The sequence below is a fragment of the Heterodontus francisci genome, chromosome 5 (assembly GCF_036365525.1).
Source record: "Heterodontus francisci isolate sHetFra1 chromosome 5, sHetFra1.hap1, whole genome shotgun sequence".
Lineage (NCBI taxonomy): Eukaryota > Metazoa > Chordata > Chondrichthyes > Heterodontiformes > Heterodontidae > Heterodontus > Heterodontus francisci.
The window spans coordinates 152332993-152352297 of record NC_090375.1 but is presented as its reverse complement, the minus strand read 5'-3'; the positions used below and the strand labels follow the sequence as shown (position 1 = coordinate 152352297).

Below are 19305 nucleotides of genomic sequence, written 5' to 3'. Positions count from 1 at the left end.
TTGAAAGTTGCAGATATGAGGAAAGATTGGATCAGGTAGAGCGTTTTCCTTCGAACAGCGGAGGCTGAGGGGTGACTTAATTGAGGTGTACAAAATTGTGAGAGACCTAGATAGAGTGGACAGGAAGGACCTGTTTCCACTAGCACAGATTTAAGGTGATTGGTAGGAGGATTAGACAGGACATGATGAAAAACTTTTTTGACCCAGAGGGTGGTGCGTGTCTGGAATTCACTGCCAGGAAGAGTGGTAGAGGCAGAAACCCTCAACGAATTTAAAAAATATCTGGACATGAGGGTTTCTGCCTCCACCACTCTTGGAAACAGGTCCTTCCTGTCCACTCTATCTAGGCCTCTCACAATTTTGTACACCTCAATTAAGTCACCCCTCAGCCTCCGCTGTTCTAAGGAAAACACTCTACCTGATCCAATCTTTCCTCATATCTGCAACTTTCAAGCCCTGGCAACATTCTTGTAAATCTCCTCTGTACTCTCTCCAAAACAATTATGTCCTCCCTGTAATGTGATGACCAGAACTATACACAATACTCCAGCTGTAGCCTAACCTGTGTTTTATACAGTTCGAGCATTACATCCCTGCTTTTGTATTCTATACTTCGGCCAATAAAGGACAGCATTCCGCATGCCGCCTTCACCACTGTATCCACCTGTCCTGCCATCTTCAGGGACCTATAAACAGGCACTCCAAGGTCTCTCACTTCCTCCACCCCTCTCAATATCCTCCCGTTTATTGTGTATTCCCTTGCTCTGTTTGCCCTCTCCAAATGCATGACCTCCAGATTTGAATTTCATTTGCCACTTCTCCGCCCACTCAAACAAACCATTGATATCATTCTGGATTCTATAGCTATCTTCTTCACTATCAACAAGATGGCCAATGTTTCATCAGCAAATTTCCCAATCATGCCTCCCAAGTCAAAATCATTAATATATACCACAAACCGCATAAATAAATAATTGTGGTCTTGCCTTTCCCTCTCTCTGCAATCTCCTTCAGCCCTACGATCCTCCGAGATATCTGCGCTCATCTAATTTTGAACCTTCCCGATTTTAGTCACTCTCCCATTGTTTGCCGTGCTTTCAGCTGCCTAGGCCCGATGCTCTGGCATTCCCTTCCTGCACCTCTCCGCTTCTCTTCCTTCTTTAAAGCACTCCTTAAAACCTATCTTTTTGACCTAGCTTTTGGTCATCTCACCTAATATCTCCTTATGTGACTCGGTTTCATATTTTGTTTTTATAATGCTCTTGCAAAACGCCTTGCAGCGATTCATTATGTTAAAGGCACTATACAAACATAAGTTGTTGTTAGCACCATTGTATTTGGCTTTAAGGAACTGATCAGGATGCAAAACAAAACAATTGGGCCTCGCCCTGCTCATTGGCATTAATTAATTAAATCTCAATTTCAGCAGCATAGAACCACATGCTTATGTGGTTAAATCAGCACAGCTGTGCTCTAGGCCAACAAATTAAAAATCTCTTCAGAAATGCAGGCAGCAGTATTGTACTTGTATCATGGAGTATTCATTGGTTGGTTAAAATCAAAAGCTGTTTCCAGTTTAACATACAAAATGAAAGGTGCCCCACTAATGAAAGATGTTTTACTATTGATTATTGAAGTATCATTAGCTGTGTAACTGAAGGAGGTGAAAGGATATAAAATGTATAAAACAATACAGCTTCTTTACTTTTTGACTTGAGTGCTGGATCTTATTTCAGCTGAGCAGACTGAATCTGGTAGAACCTGCAATAAAGGAATTACAGTTGTGTATGAGAACAGGATTTATATGCATGAGGAATTTTCATTTCTTATCCGGCACTGGCTGTGTAAAATGATGTCATCTCTTAGCTGATTGGCTGCTGAGCACCTAGTGAAAGGAGAAAGGGTAAAGATGCCGGAATAAGACTCTGTTGTATTCATGGCGAGTATTTTGAGATGGTGGCCTGAAGTGATTGTTGTTGAAAATTGGCTTACATTGGTCATGTGACCTATTGGGAGCGTCTTGCATGAGAGGAATTGACAGCATTTTTTTAAAAAGGATATGAGACGGCTGATTTGCAAGAGGATCTGTGCCTGTAAGTTGCAGAATCTGGATGGAAAAGGCAGAGAGCTAGTGGCACAAAGTGGGAGGATGTGTAGGCTGGAGTACATACAAAAGCAGCAGAAACAAGGATTTGCTTCACAAGTGCATTTTGGCATTTAAAACAGGATTTGAAATGTCAGTAGAATAGACTGGATTGCAGGTTTATTTTAGGTTGGTTGAAGTGCTTGATATATAGGATGGAAAAGGCTAGATTAATGCTACTTCGCCAGGGTGGGTATTTTTTCATTCTCCATGACCAGTGTGATTACAAAATGAAAATGAAAATCATAGTAATGGTGATTGGTATTATTCTTTTAACAAGAACTAGAAATGATATTTGATTATTCACAGTTTACTGTAGCTTTAATATGTATATTTTTTATTTAAAGATAAGAGCTTTGATGATGAGGAGTCCGTTGATGGAAACAGACCATCAGCCAGTTCTACATTTAAGGTATCTACTACTAAGAAAATGGGAAGTGGAAGCATTGGCAGCAAAAGATCAGCTTCTGCACCCGGATCTAAATCAGGTACTGTGGCACTGATTCTTTCTTCTATTGCATTTAATAATGTGACTTACCTTTCAAGCAAAGATTTAATTGGCATGAATACTGAAGGGACAATTTATATTGCTTTTGTGAAAAATGATGAAATTGCCTGTTCAGTTTATTTTTCTGAAAATGTTTCCCTGTATTTGATGAGGCATCTGACCAAACAGAGATGACTTTACTAAGGAAAGATATTTGAAGATATTCATTTTTGGGGTTGCTGGGAATGCTGTATAGAGAAAATGTTCAGCATACTGACCAGCAGCAAATTTCGTGAATCTTATGATGATGTGTTGTTTGTTAAACTGTACCTGTTGTACTATATCAAATACTAGTGACTAGTGCAGTATTGACTCAGGAAAGAAAATGCACAAGTAACATTTGTTCAAACTATTGCCCTTATCCTAGATTTTTTTAAAGTGTATATTTTCCAGCTGTTCCTTGTGTCCCTTGTATTGTTTCCCTCCCTACTAGGCCACACTAATGATTTCAGTTCCAGGGAGCATCTTTGTGTGTCATGAGTTGTTGTACAGTAGAGAATGTGAGGCTTAACATGAAACTGGCCTAAAGGCCACTCTGAAGCCTACCAGCCCCAGGACACCATGCTACAAACTGGAAAATTTGCATGGTGTCCTGAGTTAGCTGACATCTGGGTAGTTTCATAACAAGAGGTGTGGGCCTCAGCTTCAAAGTGGCTAGAGAGCCACTCTGGAACTAGCCCACCCTGGTGAAGTATGCTGCAGGTGTGTAATATTCACATGGTTTCCTCGATCAGTGAGCTCCAGAGTGTCCTTCAGCTGGTATGAAGTTGAGGCTTCCTTATTTGTGATGGTGTTGTTCAGTGATGCTCCCAGTAATGGGCATGATCGGAACATTTTAAGAGGTAGGGAGATGCTAATCGGGTGTCTTCACCTCGACCGAAAAATAACTTCTTTTCCAAGTTAGGGAAATTTCAACTCCAAGCATAGCTTTCTTGTTGAAATATCAGTCCCCAACTCTGTCTACGTCTTGCTTTACCACTTCGATCAATGCAAGTATGCAAAGGAGTTTTCAGTGCCCATTTATATTGCTGTCGTGAGCAGGCAGTTAATGTACATGTATTCACAGATATATATGCAGGTACTGAGCACTGCTTTTCATTATACCTTTCACTGTGTAACTATGGTGTCAATACTTCTTAACCACTACAGAGCTGAAGAAGGTGATCAGCATTTTTGCCAGAAAATGTACACCATAGTTTCAATTTCAATAAATTGCTGTTGCAGTCGATTCCCCTCATTATATGTGCCCGCTTTCCTTACAATTGTCTTCAGTACAGTCCTGTTTTACTGTACCTTTCATTTCTTTGGCAACCATGATGCTGGAATACTGTTGCAAAATGGATATTGTGTATACATTTATATTTGAAGCATACAACTTTGTGTATGATTATGAGTCGAGACATCACAGCATTGCACTTCCAGCTTTAAAAAAAAAATAGTCCATCTATGATCTCTGTGGAATATGTTTGATATATAGTCAACCTTTTGACCTGATAGACAGTTGGGTACCTTCCACTACAGCAACAGTTTGAACTTGTGGCCTGTGACCCAGTTCATGGTTTTGCCCTTTGTGAACTTGAGCTTCAGGTTTTGTTCTCTGCTTCTTTCAACAACTTCCTATATCTGCTATAAATTTTGCACATTTACTTTCATGTCCTTCCTCTGGCTTAAGCTTCAGGTCTAGCCTGAAGCTGTTTCATTTCATTTTACTGCTTTATAAAAAGAAACCCACTTGGCATAGGACTGTAGACATAAAAAAGGAGGAAGGGCTAGCCCAAGTAATTACAGGCCATTCAGCATAACCTTGGTGGTGAGCTAAGTATTGGAAAAATTTCTGTGGGACAGTATAAATTGTCATGCAGAAAGGCACAGATTAATCGAGGACGGTCAGTATGGATTTGTTGAGGGAAAGTAATGTCTGACTAACTTGATCGAGATAACATTGAGGATGGGTAAGGGTATCAGATTTGATGTAGTTGTCTACATGGATTTTAGCAAGGCCTTTGACAGGGTCCCATATGACAGACTGGTTAAAAATGAAAAGCTCATGGGATCCAAAGGAAAGCAGCCATTTGGATACAAAATTGGCTCAGTTACAGATAGCAAAGGGCAATGCTCAATGGGTGTTCTTGAAACTGGAAGGCTGGCTCCACAGGGCTTAGTACACTGAATCCCTTGCTTTACGTGAGAAATATCAATGATTTATACTTAAGGGGCATGATTAAGAAGTTTCCAGATGACCTGAAAATTGGCCGTGTGGTTGATGGTGAGAAAGAAAGCCAAAGGCTGCAGGAAGATATCAACGGACTGGTCAGGTGAGCGGCAAAGTGCCAAATAGAATTTAGTCTGGAAAAGTGAGAGATAATGCATTTGGGGAGGGCAAACAAGGCAAGAGAATTCACAATAAATGGTAGGATACTGAAGTGTGTAAAGGAACAGAAGGACCTTGCATTGTATGTCCACAGATCCCTGAAGATAGCAGGACAAGTAGATAAGGTGGTTAACAAGGCATATGGATACTTTACTTGATTAACTAAAGCATAGAGTATAAGAGCAGGGAAATTATGCTAGATCTGTACAAAACACTAGTTAGACCACAACTGAGGTCTTGCGGAAAGTTCTGGTCACCACATTACAGAAAGGATGTGATGGCACTAGAGAAGGAACAGAAGAGATTTATGAGAATACTGCCAGCATTAGAGTGTTTTCACTATGAGGAAAGATTGGATAGGCTGTGGTTTTCTTTGCAACAGAGCAGGCTGAGACCAGATTTAATTGCGATGTATAAAATTATGAGGGGCCTAGATAGAGTGGATAAGAAAGATTTATTTCTTTCAGTGCTGAAGTCACCAGCGTGCATAGATTTAAAGCAATTGGTGGAAAGATTATACAGTCAAGAAATGTTTTCACCCACAGGGAGGTGGGGTCTGGAACTCACTGTCTCAAAGGGTGCTAGAGGCCGAAACACTCACTGCATTTAATAAAAAATGTTGGACATGCACTTGAAGTACCTTAACCTGCAGGGCTGCAGACCAAGAGCTGGAAAGTGAAATTAGGCTGGATAGCTCTTTTTCAGTCAGCATAAACACGATGGGCCAGATGGCCTGCTTCTGTGTTGTAAATTTTCTGTTCCTAAATTGGCGTGGGATGTGAAAAAAAACTGGAGCTGAGAGCAGGTGTACATACAGGGGAAACTGGACTAAGCCAAAGAGACTCACAGTCAGAGGCCTTAAAGGAGTAACTGATCATTTGAAATGGGTGAAGAAGTGAGCGAGAGCACAAGATGAAAGAAAATGAGGACAGAAGGTAAATAATAAAGTGAGAAAATAAAGGAATGGGAAAAATATCTGCAATAAAGAATCACGTTTCCTCTCAAAGAGGAGCATGTGGGGGCAGAGTATTGAGTTGAGTACAGGGCAGAATCCGACTCGATGGCAGGATGTGAAATCATGGGCATAATGTGTGAAATATGCTGGAGAAGCTATCTGACTTTTATAGACATATGTTCCTAATTTGATGATGTTTGCCCGACCAAGTTGATGACATGAAATTTGTATTGCAAGGAGGATATACTTTATTAAATTTGTAACATAATCCCATGTATATTTTTGTAAATTATTCTTGGGTGATGTTTCAATTAAAAAAGCTTCAATTTCTTATTGACAATTTACCAACACAATTTCCAACCAGCAGTGACATGTTCCATTAAGACTGATCTCATATTTTTGTATTTGACAGATCTACAACTTGTCTAAAACTCCACTCCACACATCCTGCCACGCATATATCCCTGCTCAACTATCACCCCTGTCCTTGTTGCCTTTATATCTACACCACATCTCCCAACAGATCAAATTCAAAATCTACATTCACATTTACAAGTCCCTTCAATGCTGTACCTTAACCTACCTCTGCAACCTCTTCAAGCCTGATCAATCAACTCACATTCTTTGCTTCCACTGACGATCTGTCCTCCTATGCATCACATTCCTCCATTCTACTATTGTGGCAGAGCATGAAGCCGTCTGGAGCCTCTCAATTCCTGTCAACTCATCTGAGTTGATCCCACTTTAACCCACTTTTTTAAAAAAAATCCTTCTCAAAATCTATTGACTGACTCAACACTGAGTTCAACAATTTTAGATCATAACCTCTGCTCCCATTTTGTTTCATGCCTTTTGGCTGGTTTGTTTTTTTTGCTTGTTTCTTTCATAATCCCTGTGCTTTGCATTTGGGTGGCTGCTATTGTGCCATTCACACCTCTGCTAGACGCATCTTTTGTATCTTTACTTGCCCCATTATCGCTCCTTTTGTCTAGGTATAATGAAATCTGCTGTCATTTATTCTTTTCTGTCCTCCACCCTATCACAAACCCTCCCTTTTGTTATTCTTTCCACCTTCCCCCTTTTCACTTGCTCAAAATCTATTACATTTCTAACTTTTCTCTGTTCTGTTGAAAGGTGACAGACCTGAAATGTTAAACTCTCCCTCTCAACAGATGCTGCCAGACCTGCTGAGTGTTTCCAGCACTTTCTGTTTTTATTTCAGATTTCCAGCAGCTGCAGTATTTTGCTTTTGTCCCATTATATTTGGGCCTGGCTAAGATCTTAAATTTCCAGTAATATTTATTAACACTGTACTCCAGGGAGAATGCTGTCACTGAGACTGCCCTCAATGCAGCCCAGCCTCTACCAGTCATGGATGAGCTGGACTTACAGCCAACCAAATCGGAACTCAGTGATGCCATTGATTCCCTAGCCAGCGGAAAAGCCCCTGGGAAGGACAGCATTACCCCTGAAATAATCAAGAGTGCCAAGCCTGCTATACTCTCAGCACTACATGAACTGCTATGCCTGTGCTGGGACGAGGGAGCAGTACCCCAGGACATGCGCGATGCCAACATCATCACCCTCTATAAAAACAAAGGTGACGGCGGTGACTGCAACAACTACCGTGGAATCTCCCTGCTCAGCATAGTGGGGAAAGTCTTTGCTCGAGTCGCTCTGAACAGGCTCCAGAAGCTGGCCGAGCGCGTCTACCCTGAGGCACAGTGTGGCTTTCGTGCAGCGAGATCGACCATTGACATGCTGTTCTCCCTTCGTCAGATACAGGAGAAATGCCGTGAACAACAGATGCCCCTCTACATTGCTTTCATTGATCTCACCAAAGCCTTTGACCTCGTCAGCAGACGTGGTCTCTTCAGACTACTAGAAAAGATCGGATGTCCACCAAAGCTACTAAGTATCATCACCTCATTCCATGACAATATGAAAGGCACAATTCAATATGGTGGCTCCTCATCAGAGCCCTTTCCTATCCTGAGTGGTGTGAAACAGGGCTGTGTTCTCGCACCCACACTTTTTGGGATTTTCTTCTCCCTGCTGCTTTCACATGCGTTCAAATCCTCTGAAGAAGGAATTTTCCTCCACACAAGATCAGGGGGCAGGTTGTTCAACCTTGCCCGTCTAAGAGCGAAGTCCAAAGTACGGAAAGTCCTCATCAGAGAACTCCTCTTTGCTGACGATGCTGCTTTAACATCTCACACTGAAGAGTGCCTGCAGAGTCTCATCGACAGGTTTGCGTCTGCCCGCAATGAATTTGGCCTAACCATCAGCCTCAAGAAAACGAACATCATGGGGCAGGACGTCAGAAATGCTCCATCCATCAATATTGGCGACCACGCTCTGGAAGTGGTTCAAGAGTTCACCTACCTAGGCTCAACTATCACCAGTAACCTGTCTCTAGATGCAGAAATCAACAAGCGCATGGGTAAGGCTTCCACTGCTATGTCCAGACTGGCCAAGAGAGTGTGGGAAAATGGCGCACTGACACGGAACACAAAAGTCCGAGTGTATCAGGCCTGTGTCCTCAGTACCTTGCTCTACGGCAGCGAGGCCTGGACAACGTATGCCAGCCAAGAGCGACGTCTCAATTCATTCCATCTTCGCTGCCTTCGGAGAATACTTGGCATCAGGTGGCAGGACTATATCTCCAACACAGAAGTCCTTGAAGCGGCCAACACCCCCAGCTTATACACACTACTGAGTCAGCGGCGCTTGAGATGGCTTGGCCATGTGAGCCGCATGGAAGATGGCAGGATCCCCAAAGACACGTTGTACAGCGAGCTCGCCACTGGTATCAGACCCACCGGCCGTCCATGTCTCCGCTATAAGGACGTCTGCAAACGCGACATGAAATCGTGTGACATTGATCACAAGTCGTGGGAGTCAGTTGCCAGCATTCGCCAGAGCTGGCGGGCAGCCATAAAGACAGGGCTAAATTGTGGCGAGTCGAAGAGACTTAGTAGTTGGCAGGAAAAAAGACAGAGGCGCAAGGGGAGAGCCAACTGTGCAACAGCCCCGACCAACAAATTTCTCTGCAGCACCTGTGGAAGAGCCTGTCACTCCAGAATTGGCCTTTATAGCCACTCCAGGCACTGCTTCACAAACCACTGACCACCTCCAGGCGCGTATCCATTGTCTCTCGAGATAAGGAGGCCCAAAAGAAAGAAAGAAAAGAAAGAAGATTCAAATTTAATCACAGTGATGTGTTTTTTTATCTGAGTGAATAACATGAAGAAATTTGAAACCCGGTGCTTAATTTTGGTGGCATTGCAATGCAGTCAGGGTGGGAAATGTGATTTTAGGGGCCATAGTCTCTTGTTTTAATAACAACCTGCAAGCAGAGTTGAAGGTACAGAATGTAATTGTTATATTTTTGATCGAAATGCTAACAGATTGATGGCTTTTACACTACAGCATGCTGAATACAAGAACTAACTTTTTGTGGGATAGTGATTTTAAAAAAGGAAAGCCCCAATTGACTGATAGTAGAAAATCACTGTTAGAATTTTCTTGCCCAACTTGATTGGCAGTCACAATTGAACACTATTTTCAGGAATTAAAGGAAAAGTGTTTGATATGGCAGGGCATCGTATGCAAATACTACCATTATTCAACATTTAGGGTTTTTTAATCGATGCAAATGACAGAATTAATCAGGGTATTTATCCAGCAAACAAACATATTTGTTTAAAAAGCACACTGCAGTTGCTAGAAAAATGAAACAAAAAGCTGAAAATATACAGCAGGTAAATGATCATGTGTGTAGAGAATGGTCTACGTTTCAGGTACATGAAGAGAATTGGGCAGGTATATTAATGTGATCACTGGGGATCAGCTTCATGGCTCTCTGTGCTGCCTCCAGCACTTGAATGTTTATCGTGTTTCTTGGCAACTGGAACTGAATGCAGTATTCCAAATTCAGTCTCTTTAGAGCACTACAAAGTTTGCTCATTAACTCATCTGACTTAGGTTCCACTGTTTTGGCTATTTTGTATTGGCAGTGTTGATGCTGCTCTGCATTGGCTAGCTATGTCCTTTTTCAGTGTGATTCTGTGCTATTTCAGCACAATTCAGGGAATGCTTGCCTATTTTTATTTTATCTATGTATGTTTTACTTCTGTCTGCATTACATTTCATTTGTCATTGTTACCCAGTTATATAGTTCAACTTATTTGTAATTTCCTAACTGCCTCTTGTGATTCCATTACCCCTCCTACTTTGGCATTATTTATGTAAATTCAAAACCGTAGTGGTTCCAGCAGTGAGTCCTGAGCTCCCCCACTCAGTACTTGCACCCCCACTCTGATGTAACTCCAAAGTAGTACTTGTTTCTTATTTTCAGTCAGTTTCTTATCCATTCCCAGAGTTTACTCTGAAACCTTTTAAGTTTAATAGTTTTTTGTAAGGATGTTTCACCTTACCTGTTGCAGTTTCAGTCATGATGGTGTTGCACGTAGGTGATGTTTGTACAGATGTATGATCTTTATCTCAAAGATCTTTTGAAAAATTAATTTAAACATTTAATGTTTTAGACCACTTTGTCTCCATTTTCTTTTGAGAAGAAAATGGATTTACTAAACTGAACTTTCCCTCCAGCACCTATAGTACTTTTGATTTTTTCCCAAACTTTTATTTATTTAACTGCCTGCTGCTGAAGTGTGTTACACTCCTGATTGACACTGCACTCCCTTATTGTTTCAGATCATTATCTGAAATCTTTATTGAGGCCCAATTCTGGCATTTTTCTGCTTTTTTGGGCCATAGATATGCTTTGCTGCAATTCTTCAACATCCACCCCCCCCCCTGCGCATTTTATGAAATAATTTTTGTGACCTGTTGGATCCACACAACCTCTACCCAACAAGGCTCTATTCTTAATATACTGTGTCAATTTTGTGCATGTCTGCCTCTGGTGAGCCTCTGATCTTAATGCTGCTATTGGTTTGTTTTCATTTTAATTTTCAGTTTTCCTTATTTCTCTCCAGCAAAATGATATTTTGTATCTGCCAATCCACTTTTACAACCCCCTCACCCCATCCCCTACTGTGTTTGTTTCCTCATCACAGCAGTCTTTTGTCATCTTCTGTCCATTTTGGTACTTTTTGTTTAAAGCTTGCTCCAGGCTCTGTCTCCTAGACACCTGCTGTACATTACATTTTCCCTCTGCTATCTTTCCTGACTTTTTTCCCCTAATTCTTTTTCTTGCCAAGGATTGAACCGCAGGGCCATTCCCACCTCTTCGTTTTGTCTTCTCTTCTCCCCCCTCCCATCCAGCCTTCAGCGCCGCTTCCCAGGTGATTCAAGGTCGGGATTGTTTTGCACAAATTTTGGTTTCTCCTGAAATGTTTCTCCATAAATAACTTTGCTTTAGCAGCCATTGATTTATTCATTATATTCTTCATTTCAGTTGATAATGTGTTCATTTAATCATCCACAAGAAATATTATTCCAATTAAATTATCATTTAAAAAATTGAAATTAACATTGTTTACATTTTTAATGCATATGCATCATTATTTGTCATTTTAAAGAATATTTTAACATGTTAGTTATATTGGATGATCGTTTTTGTATTTCCTAGCTAACATTTCATAAAGCATTTCCAAATTTTGCTTAATATCATTAATATTTTAGCATTTTACTGAGTCAGATCAGTAAATAATGTAAATTTTGCATTTGTTTGTTTATTGTCGATCTCATCTTCAATGATTTCTCTCATTTCAGAATGTTTCTAATTATGGATATGTTGGTATTTTAGATTACATGGTAACATGGAGGCATTGCAGGCAAATGGCATCATGTTCGGACCAGAGGGTTGCAGACTACTTTGGGGTGGATGGTGGGACTGGGGGGTGGTGAGTGGGTGCGTTAAAGAGATGCTGCTATTGAAACCCAATTTGAGCTTCTGTGAAACAGTGTTACAAAGCCAATGATTGGGGTTGGAATTGGACAGCGGGTTTTTGTGACAAGCTGCAGTTAGATTGGAGCTGAACTTGTGGACATAACTGGAGTGAATCTGTTGGGATTAGGTACTTGGTAGAAAATGATCTGGTACATACAGTTCCTGGTGGTGTAAAAGAAGTCTGAAACAGTACTTCCCTTCCCTGCGTTGGTGAGATCCAGAGCAGGAAGTGTATAACATTTATGACCAAAATTACAAGTAGAACAGAGTGAAAACAGCCTAAGCTGAGTGCAAAAGTTATCTTCCTTCAACTGCACTTATATTTCTGGTGATTATGGTATAACTTATAAATCGCACAGGTGAATTATTGATCCTATGTCAGTACCACCTGAAAACAGGCAATTTTAAAACTGTCTTTGAGTTGGCTATTTTCCACTTATCTTGGTCCACAAATTAAGAAAAGAAAGTTGTTAGAACTCTCGGTATCACTTAAATCTGACTGACTGGGAAACGATCAAGTAAGGGGGAAGAAGATCTCAAACAGTGTAGGTGTGAAAACACAGTCCTGTTTCACACCACTCAGGATAGGAATGGGGTCTGATGAGGTGTCGCTATGCTGAATTGTGCCTTTCATATTGTCATGGATTGAGGTGATGATACTTAGTAGCTTTGGTGGACATCCAATCTTTTGTAGTAGTCTGAAGAGACCACGTCTGCTGACGAGGTTAAAGGCTTTGGTGAGATCAATGAAAGCAATGTAGAGGGGCATCTGTTGTTCACGGCATTTCTACTGTAGCTGTCGGAATATTTGAGAAATCGCCTGCTCAAAAATTTTGAGAATTGTCTTAATAGCAGTAGACAGTGATGAATGGAAAATGCTCCGCTTACGGGAAAGGTAACCAGCAATATTCCACAGAGATCTGTTTTGGGATTGCTGCTGTTGAAAATGTTTGTGAATAATCTAGGTGGCTGTTGTGGTTTGTCAACATCTTTGTCTTTGTAGTAGCAGTGAAAGAGCTTTATCATTTTCTGATAAATTTAATCTGGCTATGCAGTGGGCTGAGGTATGGGCGATAGATTTTAATGTAGGTAATGTAAGGTGAGACATGTGGAAAGAAATAACATTAAGGAGTCTGTAGTTTCCCTTCAGGATAATGAATGTATGTAATAGACCCTGAAAGAAAGTGAATGATGAAAAATAAGTTAATACTTTTAAAAGGGGGTTGGTTCATTATCTGTTCTCGGTTGAGAGAGGGAGGAGCACAGCCTGAGGAGCGGGAGAGAGAGAGAGGAGCGCAGCAGGAGCGGAGCGGGGGGAAAATCGCAAAGTGACATCAGAGTGTCGTCACATTCTACAGTGAGAGCAGGGAAACAGCTGCTGGGGGTCAGTATTCAGGTAAGCTTTTAATTAAATTTTATTGAAATCAAATATAGAGTAAGGCTTGATCGGTTTATTAGTATATAAACTAAAAATTAAAGCGAATTTTAAAAAAAAACTGAAGACCAGTCAGAAATTTTTTTAAAAACAAATTAAAATCTAATTAAATAAATTAGAGATGCAGGGCCAGGCGATGTGTTGTACCTGCATGATATGGGAGCTGGTGGACTTCAAGGCTTTGTATCAGAATGCACGAAGCATTCGGAATAAAATAAATGAGTTAACAGCGCAAATAGAGACGTATGGGTATGATTTAGTGGCAGTAACTGAGACGTGGTTGCAGGGAAACCAGGTTTGAGAATTGAATATCCAACGGTACTCAGTATTTCAGAAGGATAGGCAGGAAGGAAAAGGAGGCGGTGTAGCTTTGTTAGTAAAGGAAGAGATCACTGCTGTAGTGAGAAACAATATAGGCACTGAAGATCAAGATGTAGAATCAGTCTGGGTAGGAATAAGAAATAGGAAGGCAAAGAAGTCCCTGGTGGGAGTAATCTATAGGTCCCCAAACAGTAGTTCCGCAGTGGGGCACAGTATAAACCAGGAAATACTGGGGGCTTGTAAGAAATGTACGGCTATATTCATGGGTGATTTTAATACGCATCTAGTCTGGATTAATCAAATTGGCAAGGCTAGCCTCGAGGGAGGGTTCATTAAATGTATTAGAGATTGTTTTTTGGAGCAATATGTTTTGGAACCAACCAGGGACCAAGCTATTCTAGATTTGGTATTATGTAGTGAGGTGGGATTAATTCATGATCTCATCATTAGGATCCTCTAGGGAAGAGTGAACATAGCATGCTAGAATTTCAAATTCAGTTTGAGGGTGAGAAACTGGAGTCCCTCACGAGCATTCTGTAGTTAAACAAAGGCATGAGGACAGATTTGGCCCTAGTGGACTGGGCAGGAAGACTAAGGCATACCATATTGCAAAGGCCAGTGGCAGGCTGGAAGATTGGGAAACTTTTAAAGATCAACAAAGGGTTACTAAAAAGGAAATAAAAAGAGCAAAGGTAAATTATGAACGAAAACTAGCACAAAATATAAAAATGGATAGCAAAAGCTTCTATAAGTATATAAAAAGGAAGAGTAGCTAAAGTGAATGTTGGTCCCTTGGAAGATGAGACTGGGGAGTTAATAGAGGGGAACACAGAAATGGCGGACACACTATATCAGTATTTTGCCTCAGTTTTTACGGTGGAGGACACTAGTACCGTCCCAATAGTAACCGGTAATGCAGAGGTTATAGAAAGGGAGGAACTTAGAACAATCATCATCACTAGGAAAAAAGTACTGAGCAAACTATTGAGATTGAAGGCAGACAAGTCCCCAGGGCCTGATGGCCTACGTCCTACGGTCTTAAAGGAAGTGGCAGCGGGGATAATGGATCCATTGGTTATAATATTCCAAAATTCCCTGGATGCGGGAAAGGTTCCAGTGGATTGGAAAAATGCTAATATAACGCCCTTATTTAAAAAGGGAGGGAGGCAGTAAGTAAGAAACTATAGACCAGTTAGTTTAACATCTGTTGTTGGGAAATTGTTCGAATCCATTATTAAGGAAGTAATAACATGACATTTAGTAAGTCAAGACGCAATCCATCAGAGTCAGCATGGTTTTATGAAGGGTAAATCGTGTTTGACTAATTTGCTAGAGTTCTTCGAAGCTGTAACCAGCAAAGTGGATAATGGGGATCCTGTAGATGCAGTATATCTGGACTTCCAGAAGGCATTTGATAAGGTGCCACACAAAAGGTTACATAGGGTTAGGGGCAATTTATTAGCTTGGATAGAGGATTGGCTAACCAACAGAAAACCAAGTCGGGATAAATGGGTCTTTTTCTGGTTGGCAAGATATAACTAGCGGAGTGCCGCAGGGTTCGGTCCTCGGGCTCCAACTATTTACAATCTATAGTAATGATTTGGAAGCAGGGATAGAAGGTACTATAGCCAAATTTGCAGATGCCGCTAAAATAGGTAGGATAGTAAGTTGCAATAAAGAAATAAGAAATTTACAAATGTATATGGATAGGTTAGGTGAATGGGCCAAAATTTGGCAGATGGAGTTTAACGTGGATGTGTGAGGTTATCCATTTTGGTCAGAAGAATAGAAAGGCAAATTATCATCTAAATGGAGAGAAACTTCAGAGTACTTTGGTGCAGAGGGAACTGCGTGTCCTCGTGCATGAATCGCAGAAAATTAGTATGCAGGTACAGCAGGTAATAAGGCAAATGGAATTTTGGCATTTATTGCTAAAGGAATAGAGTATAAAAGTAGGGAAGTGGTGCTGCAACTGTACAAGGCATTAGTAAGACCGCACCTGGAGTATTGCGTACAGATTTGGTCCCCTTACTTGAGGAGGAATGTAGTTGCATTGGAGGCAGTTCACTAGATTGATTCCAGGGATGAGGGGTTTGTCTGATGAGAGATTGAGCCATTTAGGCCTTTACTCTCTAGTTTAGAAGAATGAGAGGAGATCTAATTGAGGTGTATAAGATGATTAAGGGGATTGACAAAGTAGACGTAGAGAGGATGTTTCCTCTTGTGGGGCAATCTAGATCGAGAGGTCATAGTTTTAGGATACGTGATCGCAGATTTAAAACCGAGATGAGAAGAAATTACTTCTCTCAAAGGGTCGTGAGTCTGTGGAATTCACTACCCCAGAGTGCGGTGGATGCCGGGACATTGAGTAAATTTAAGGAGGAGATACAGATTTTTAATTAGTAATGGGTTGGATGGTTATGGAGAATAGGCAGGAAAGCGGAGTTGAGGCCAAGATGAGATCAACCATGATCGTATTGAATGACTGAGCAGGGTAGAGGGGCTGAATTGCCTACTCCAGCTCCTAGTTCTTATTTGTTCCCCAGGGAAATAGTTAACCACCTTTTAGTGTGTTTAATTAGGTGACCAATTGGTTGTGAGAGGAAAGTGCCAGATCATATAGTATGCATGGAAAGGATGGAATTACACATAATCTGGATGGAATAGATTTGATGGGTCAAGCACTTGTTAGGGGCTTTGGGACTGGATAGGACGTGAGCATTGGAGAGCTGAACAATTTGGTGGGTCTGGACAAAGTAGATAGAGAGAAACTGTTCCCACTTGCGAAAGGATTGATAACAAGAGGGCACAGATTTAAAGTAATTGGTAGAAGAAGCAAAAGTGACATGAGGAAAAACTTTTCAAGCAGCAAGCGGTTCAGTCCAAACATTGCCTGTGAGTGTGGTGGAGGCAGTTGCAATTGAAGCATTCAGAAGGGAATTAGACTTTTATATGAAATGGAAGAATGTGCAGGGTTATAGGGAGAAGGCGAGGAAGTGGCACCACGTAAAATTCTCATTAGGAGAGCAGGTCAAAATGCAGACGTAGTGGGCCAAATGGCCGCCTCTTGCACTGTAACAGTTCTATGATTTGGATCTCGTGGAGACAGGCAGGGAGGGTGCTGGAGACGTTGAACTTCAGGGGGTGAGAAAGTTGTGGGTAAGAGTTTTACCAGCAGTGGGATATGTTTGAAATGGAGCTAACATTGGAAGTAATTGTTATTGGAAGCATTTCAGTCCAAACATTAGAGCTGTCATCTGTGAATAAATTAGAATTGGTGATATGTTTAGTGTTCTGGCCTCTGACATCTTTTTTCCTAATGACCCTATAGTATTGCATGTGTTCCAAACTCACTTGGAGAGAAAGTTTGGCATGAGAGATGTAATAGAGATCAGCATCCACAAAGAGAAATATCTTATAGTACTGTTAGGACCAGGTGAGAAATGTGTCGAGGGGTCTTTTGCTGTCTTCACCTGGTCTTATTGTAACAGGGTTTAATTTTAAACACACTGTGTTTTGAGCTTCCCATTTGTGCATCCTTGTTCTCAACTTTCCAATTATAAGGCAAAGAAATGAGCACAAACAGGCTTTCTTTGGTTTAAAGAAGAAAGATAAAACTTATTAAGCCTTAAAGTTAAACTCTAATATGGTTAATGCCTACAGATATACGATGCGCCCAGGTTAGCATGCACACACGATACGCATGTGCAAGTAGGGATAGAAAAGAGCAGAAGAAAAGATAAGTAGAACAGTTTGAGGCAATATCTTGTTACTATTTCTCGAGCTCGCTTTAGTCCTTGATTGAAGATCTGGTCTTGGGTTTCATTGGGGCCCAATAGTCGTCTTAAAACCTTGTTCACATAGGACACCTTTCTCTGAGTTTACGTGTCTTGACAACATTCTGTTTCGTGGGAAAGAGATGGAGGCAGGCAGACAGGTGAGGAGATGTTCTCAGTCCATGAGCACATGGCGTTCTCTTCGAATCTTTTGTTGGAATTTCAAATTCTCTGCAACAGCCAGTTAGTCATGTGACTAAAACTGGTCTGACCACTTCTGTGTATTGGGGAAGTAACTACTGGGTCCCTTTTGTTCCAATGCTACTAGTTCTATGCAAATGTCCTTCCAGTCAGGGTCTGGCAGTTTTAAGTTTTAATGTTCATGTGGCGAAACCATGTGTGCCTCAGTCTTGGCAGGTGGGAGTTTCCCTGACAGTATTGACTTACAACCTGTGGGGCGGCACAGTGGTTAGCACTGCAGCCTCACAGCTCCAGCGACCCGGGTTCAATTCTGGGTACTGCCTGTGTGGAGTTTGCCAGTTCTCCCTGTGTCTGCGTGGGTTTTCTCTGGGTGCTCCGGTTTCCTCCCACAAGCCAAAAGACTTGCAGGTTGGTAGGTAAATTGGCCATTATAAATTGTCCCTAGTATAGGTAGGTGGTAGGGAAATATAGGGACAGGTGGGAATGTGGTAGGAATATGGGATTAGTGTAAGATTAGCATAAATGGGTGGTTGATGGTCGGCACAGACTCGGTGGGCCGAAGGGCCTGTTTCAGTGCTGTATCTCTAAAACAAAACCTAAATCCATCCCTTATCTTGAAAGTTTAGTTATCATTCTGACATCCTTGGTGATGTTTTGACATCCTGTTTGTCTTTTACTTTCAAAATGTTAAGTAAGGTTATTGAGGGGTATGGAACAAAGACAGGTAAGTGAAGTTGACTTACAGATCAACAATGACCTAATTGAATTGTGGAACCACTCGAGGATCACCTCTTATGCCTGTGTTCCTAACGTACAGATTTAACCTTTAAAAGTAAGTCCTGTTGGAACAAATCATTTCACTGATGGTCCATAGATTTAAAGGTAAAACCTACATTTTTGTGAATTCAGGATCTTTATGGATTCAGGATGTTTGTGTGCTCCCATTTTCTAAAATCAAACAAACCTGTTCAAACCATTCGTGCTTGCAACTATAAAGAAAATCATGCTTTGCAACTTTGAAAATAACCCACCGTTTTTTTCTTTTAAAGAGAATTTCACTAAAACGTCACTGAAGAGATGTGAATCTGGTTGGTAGATGTATGGCAAATTAGCTTTTTTTTTTGTATGTAAGATTTTGAAATGAATAGATAAAATGAAAGCTTTGTGCTTAGTCCAATTTCAAAACAAAGACTTTGAAATGGGTTATGTCCCAAACCAGTCAAATTGATTTGTGGTAGAGGGATTTTGTTCTAGTTCATGATGAAGGCATTAACAACTAAGATAAACACAGACAAAGTTAACACTTCCTCACGCCGATAGCTTGCATTTATGTAGTGTCTTTAATGTAGAAAAACTTCCAAAGCTGTTTCATGGTGAAAGAAAGAAGCAGGCACTGAGTGTTCTGCATCACCATTGGGAGAGGTGGCTAAAGGTTTGGTTGGAGAGCTGTGTTTTGAGAAAACTTCGAAAGTTGGAAGTGAAGTAAAAAACTGCAATGGTTTGGAGATGGTCAGAACATTGAACCTTGAATGGGCAACCACTTAAAATGGAGGAAAGGATGGGTTATGCACATGAGGCCAGAGCCAGAGGATGCATGAGGTGACTTAAAACTGGAGAAAGTTGTAGAATTAACATG

The 19305-nt window shown here is 41.1% G+C and overlaps 1 protein-coding gene across 10 annotated transcripts in view; it reads left to right on the top strand.

Annotated features, from left to right (window-relative positions):
* clasp2 (cytoplasmic linker associated protein 2) overlaps positions 1–19305 on the top strand; it is a 673953-nt gene that overhangs the window by 246681 nt on the left and 407967 nt on the right. For all 10 annotated transcript variants that reach the window (XM_068032254.1, XM_068032248.1, XM_068032247.1 and 7 more), the window contains exon 8: positions 2491–2631. In XM_068032254.1, coding sequence (XP_067888355.1) covers positions 2491–2631 — 141 coding nt within the window. The remainder of the gene's footprint in view (positions 1–2490; positions 2632–19305) is intronic.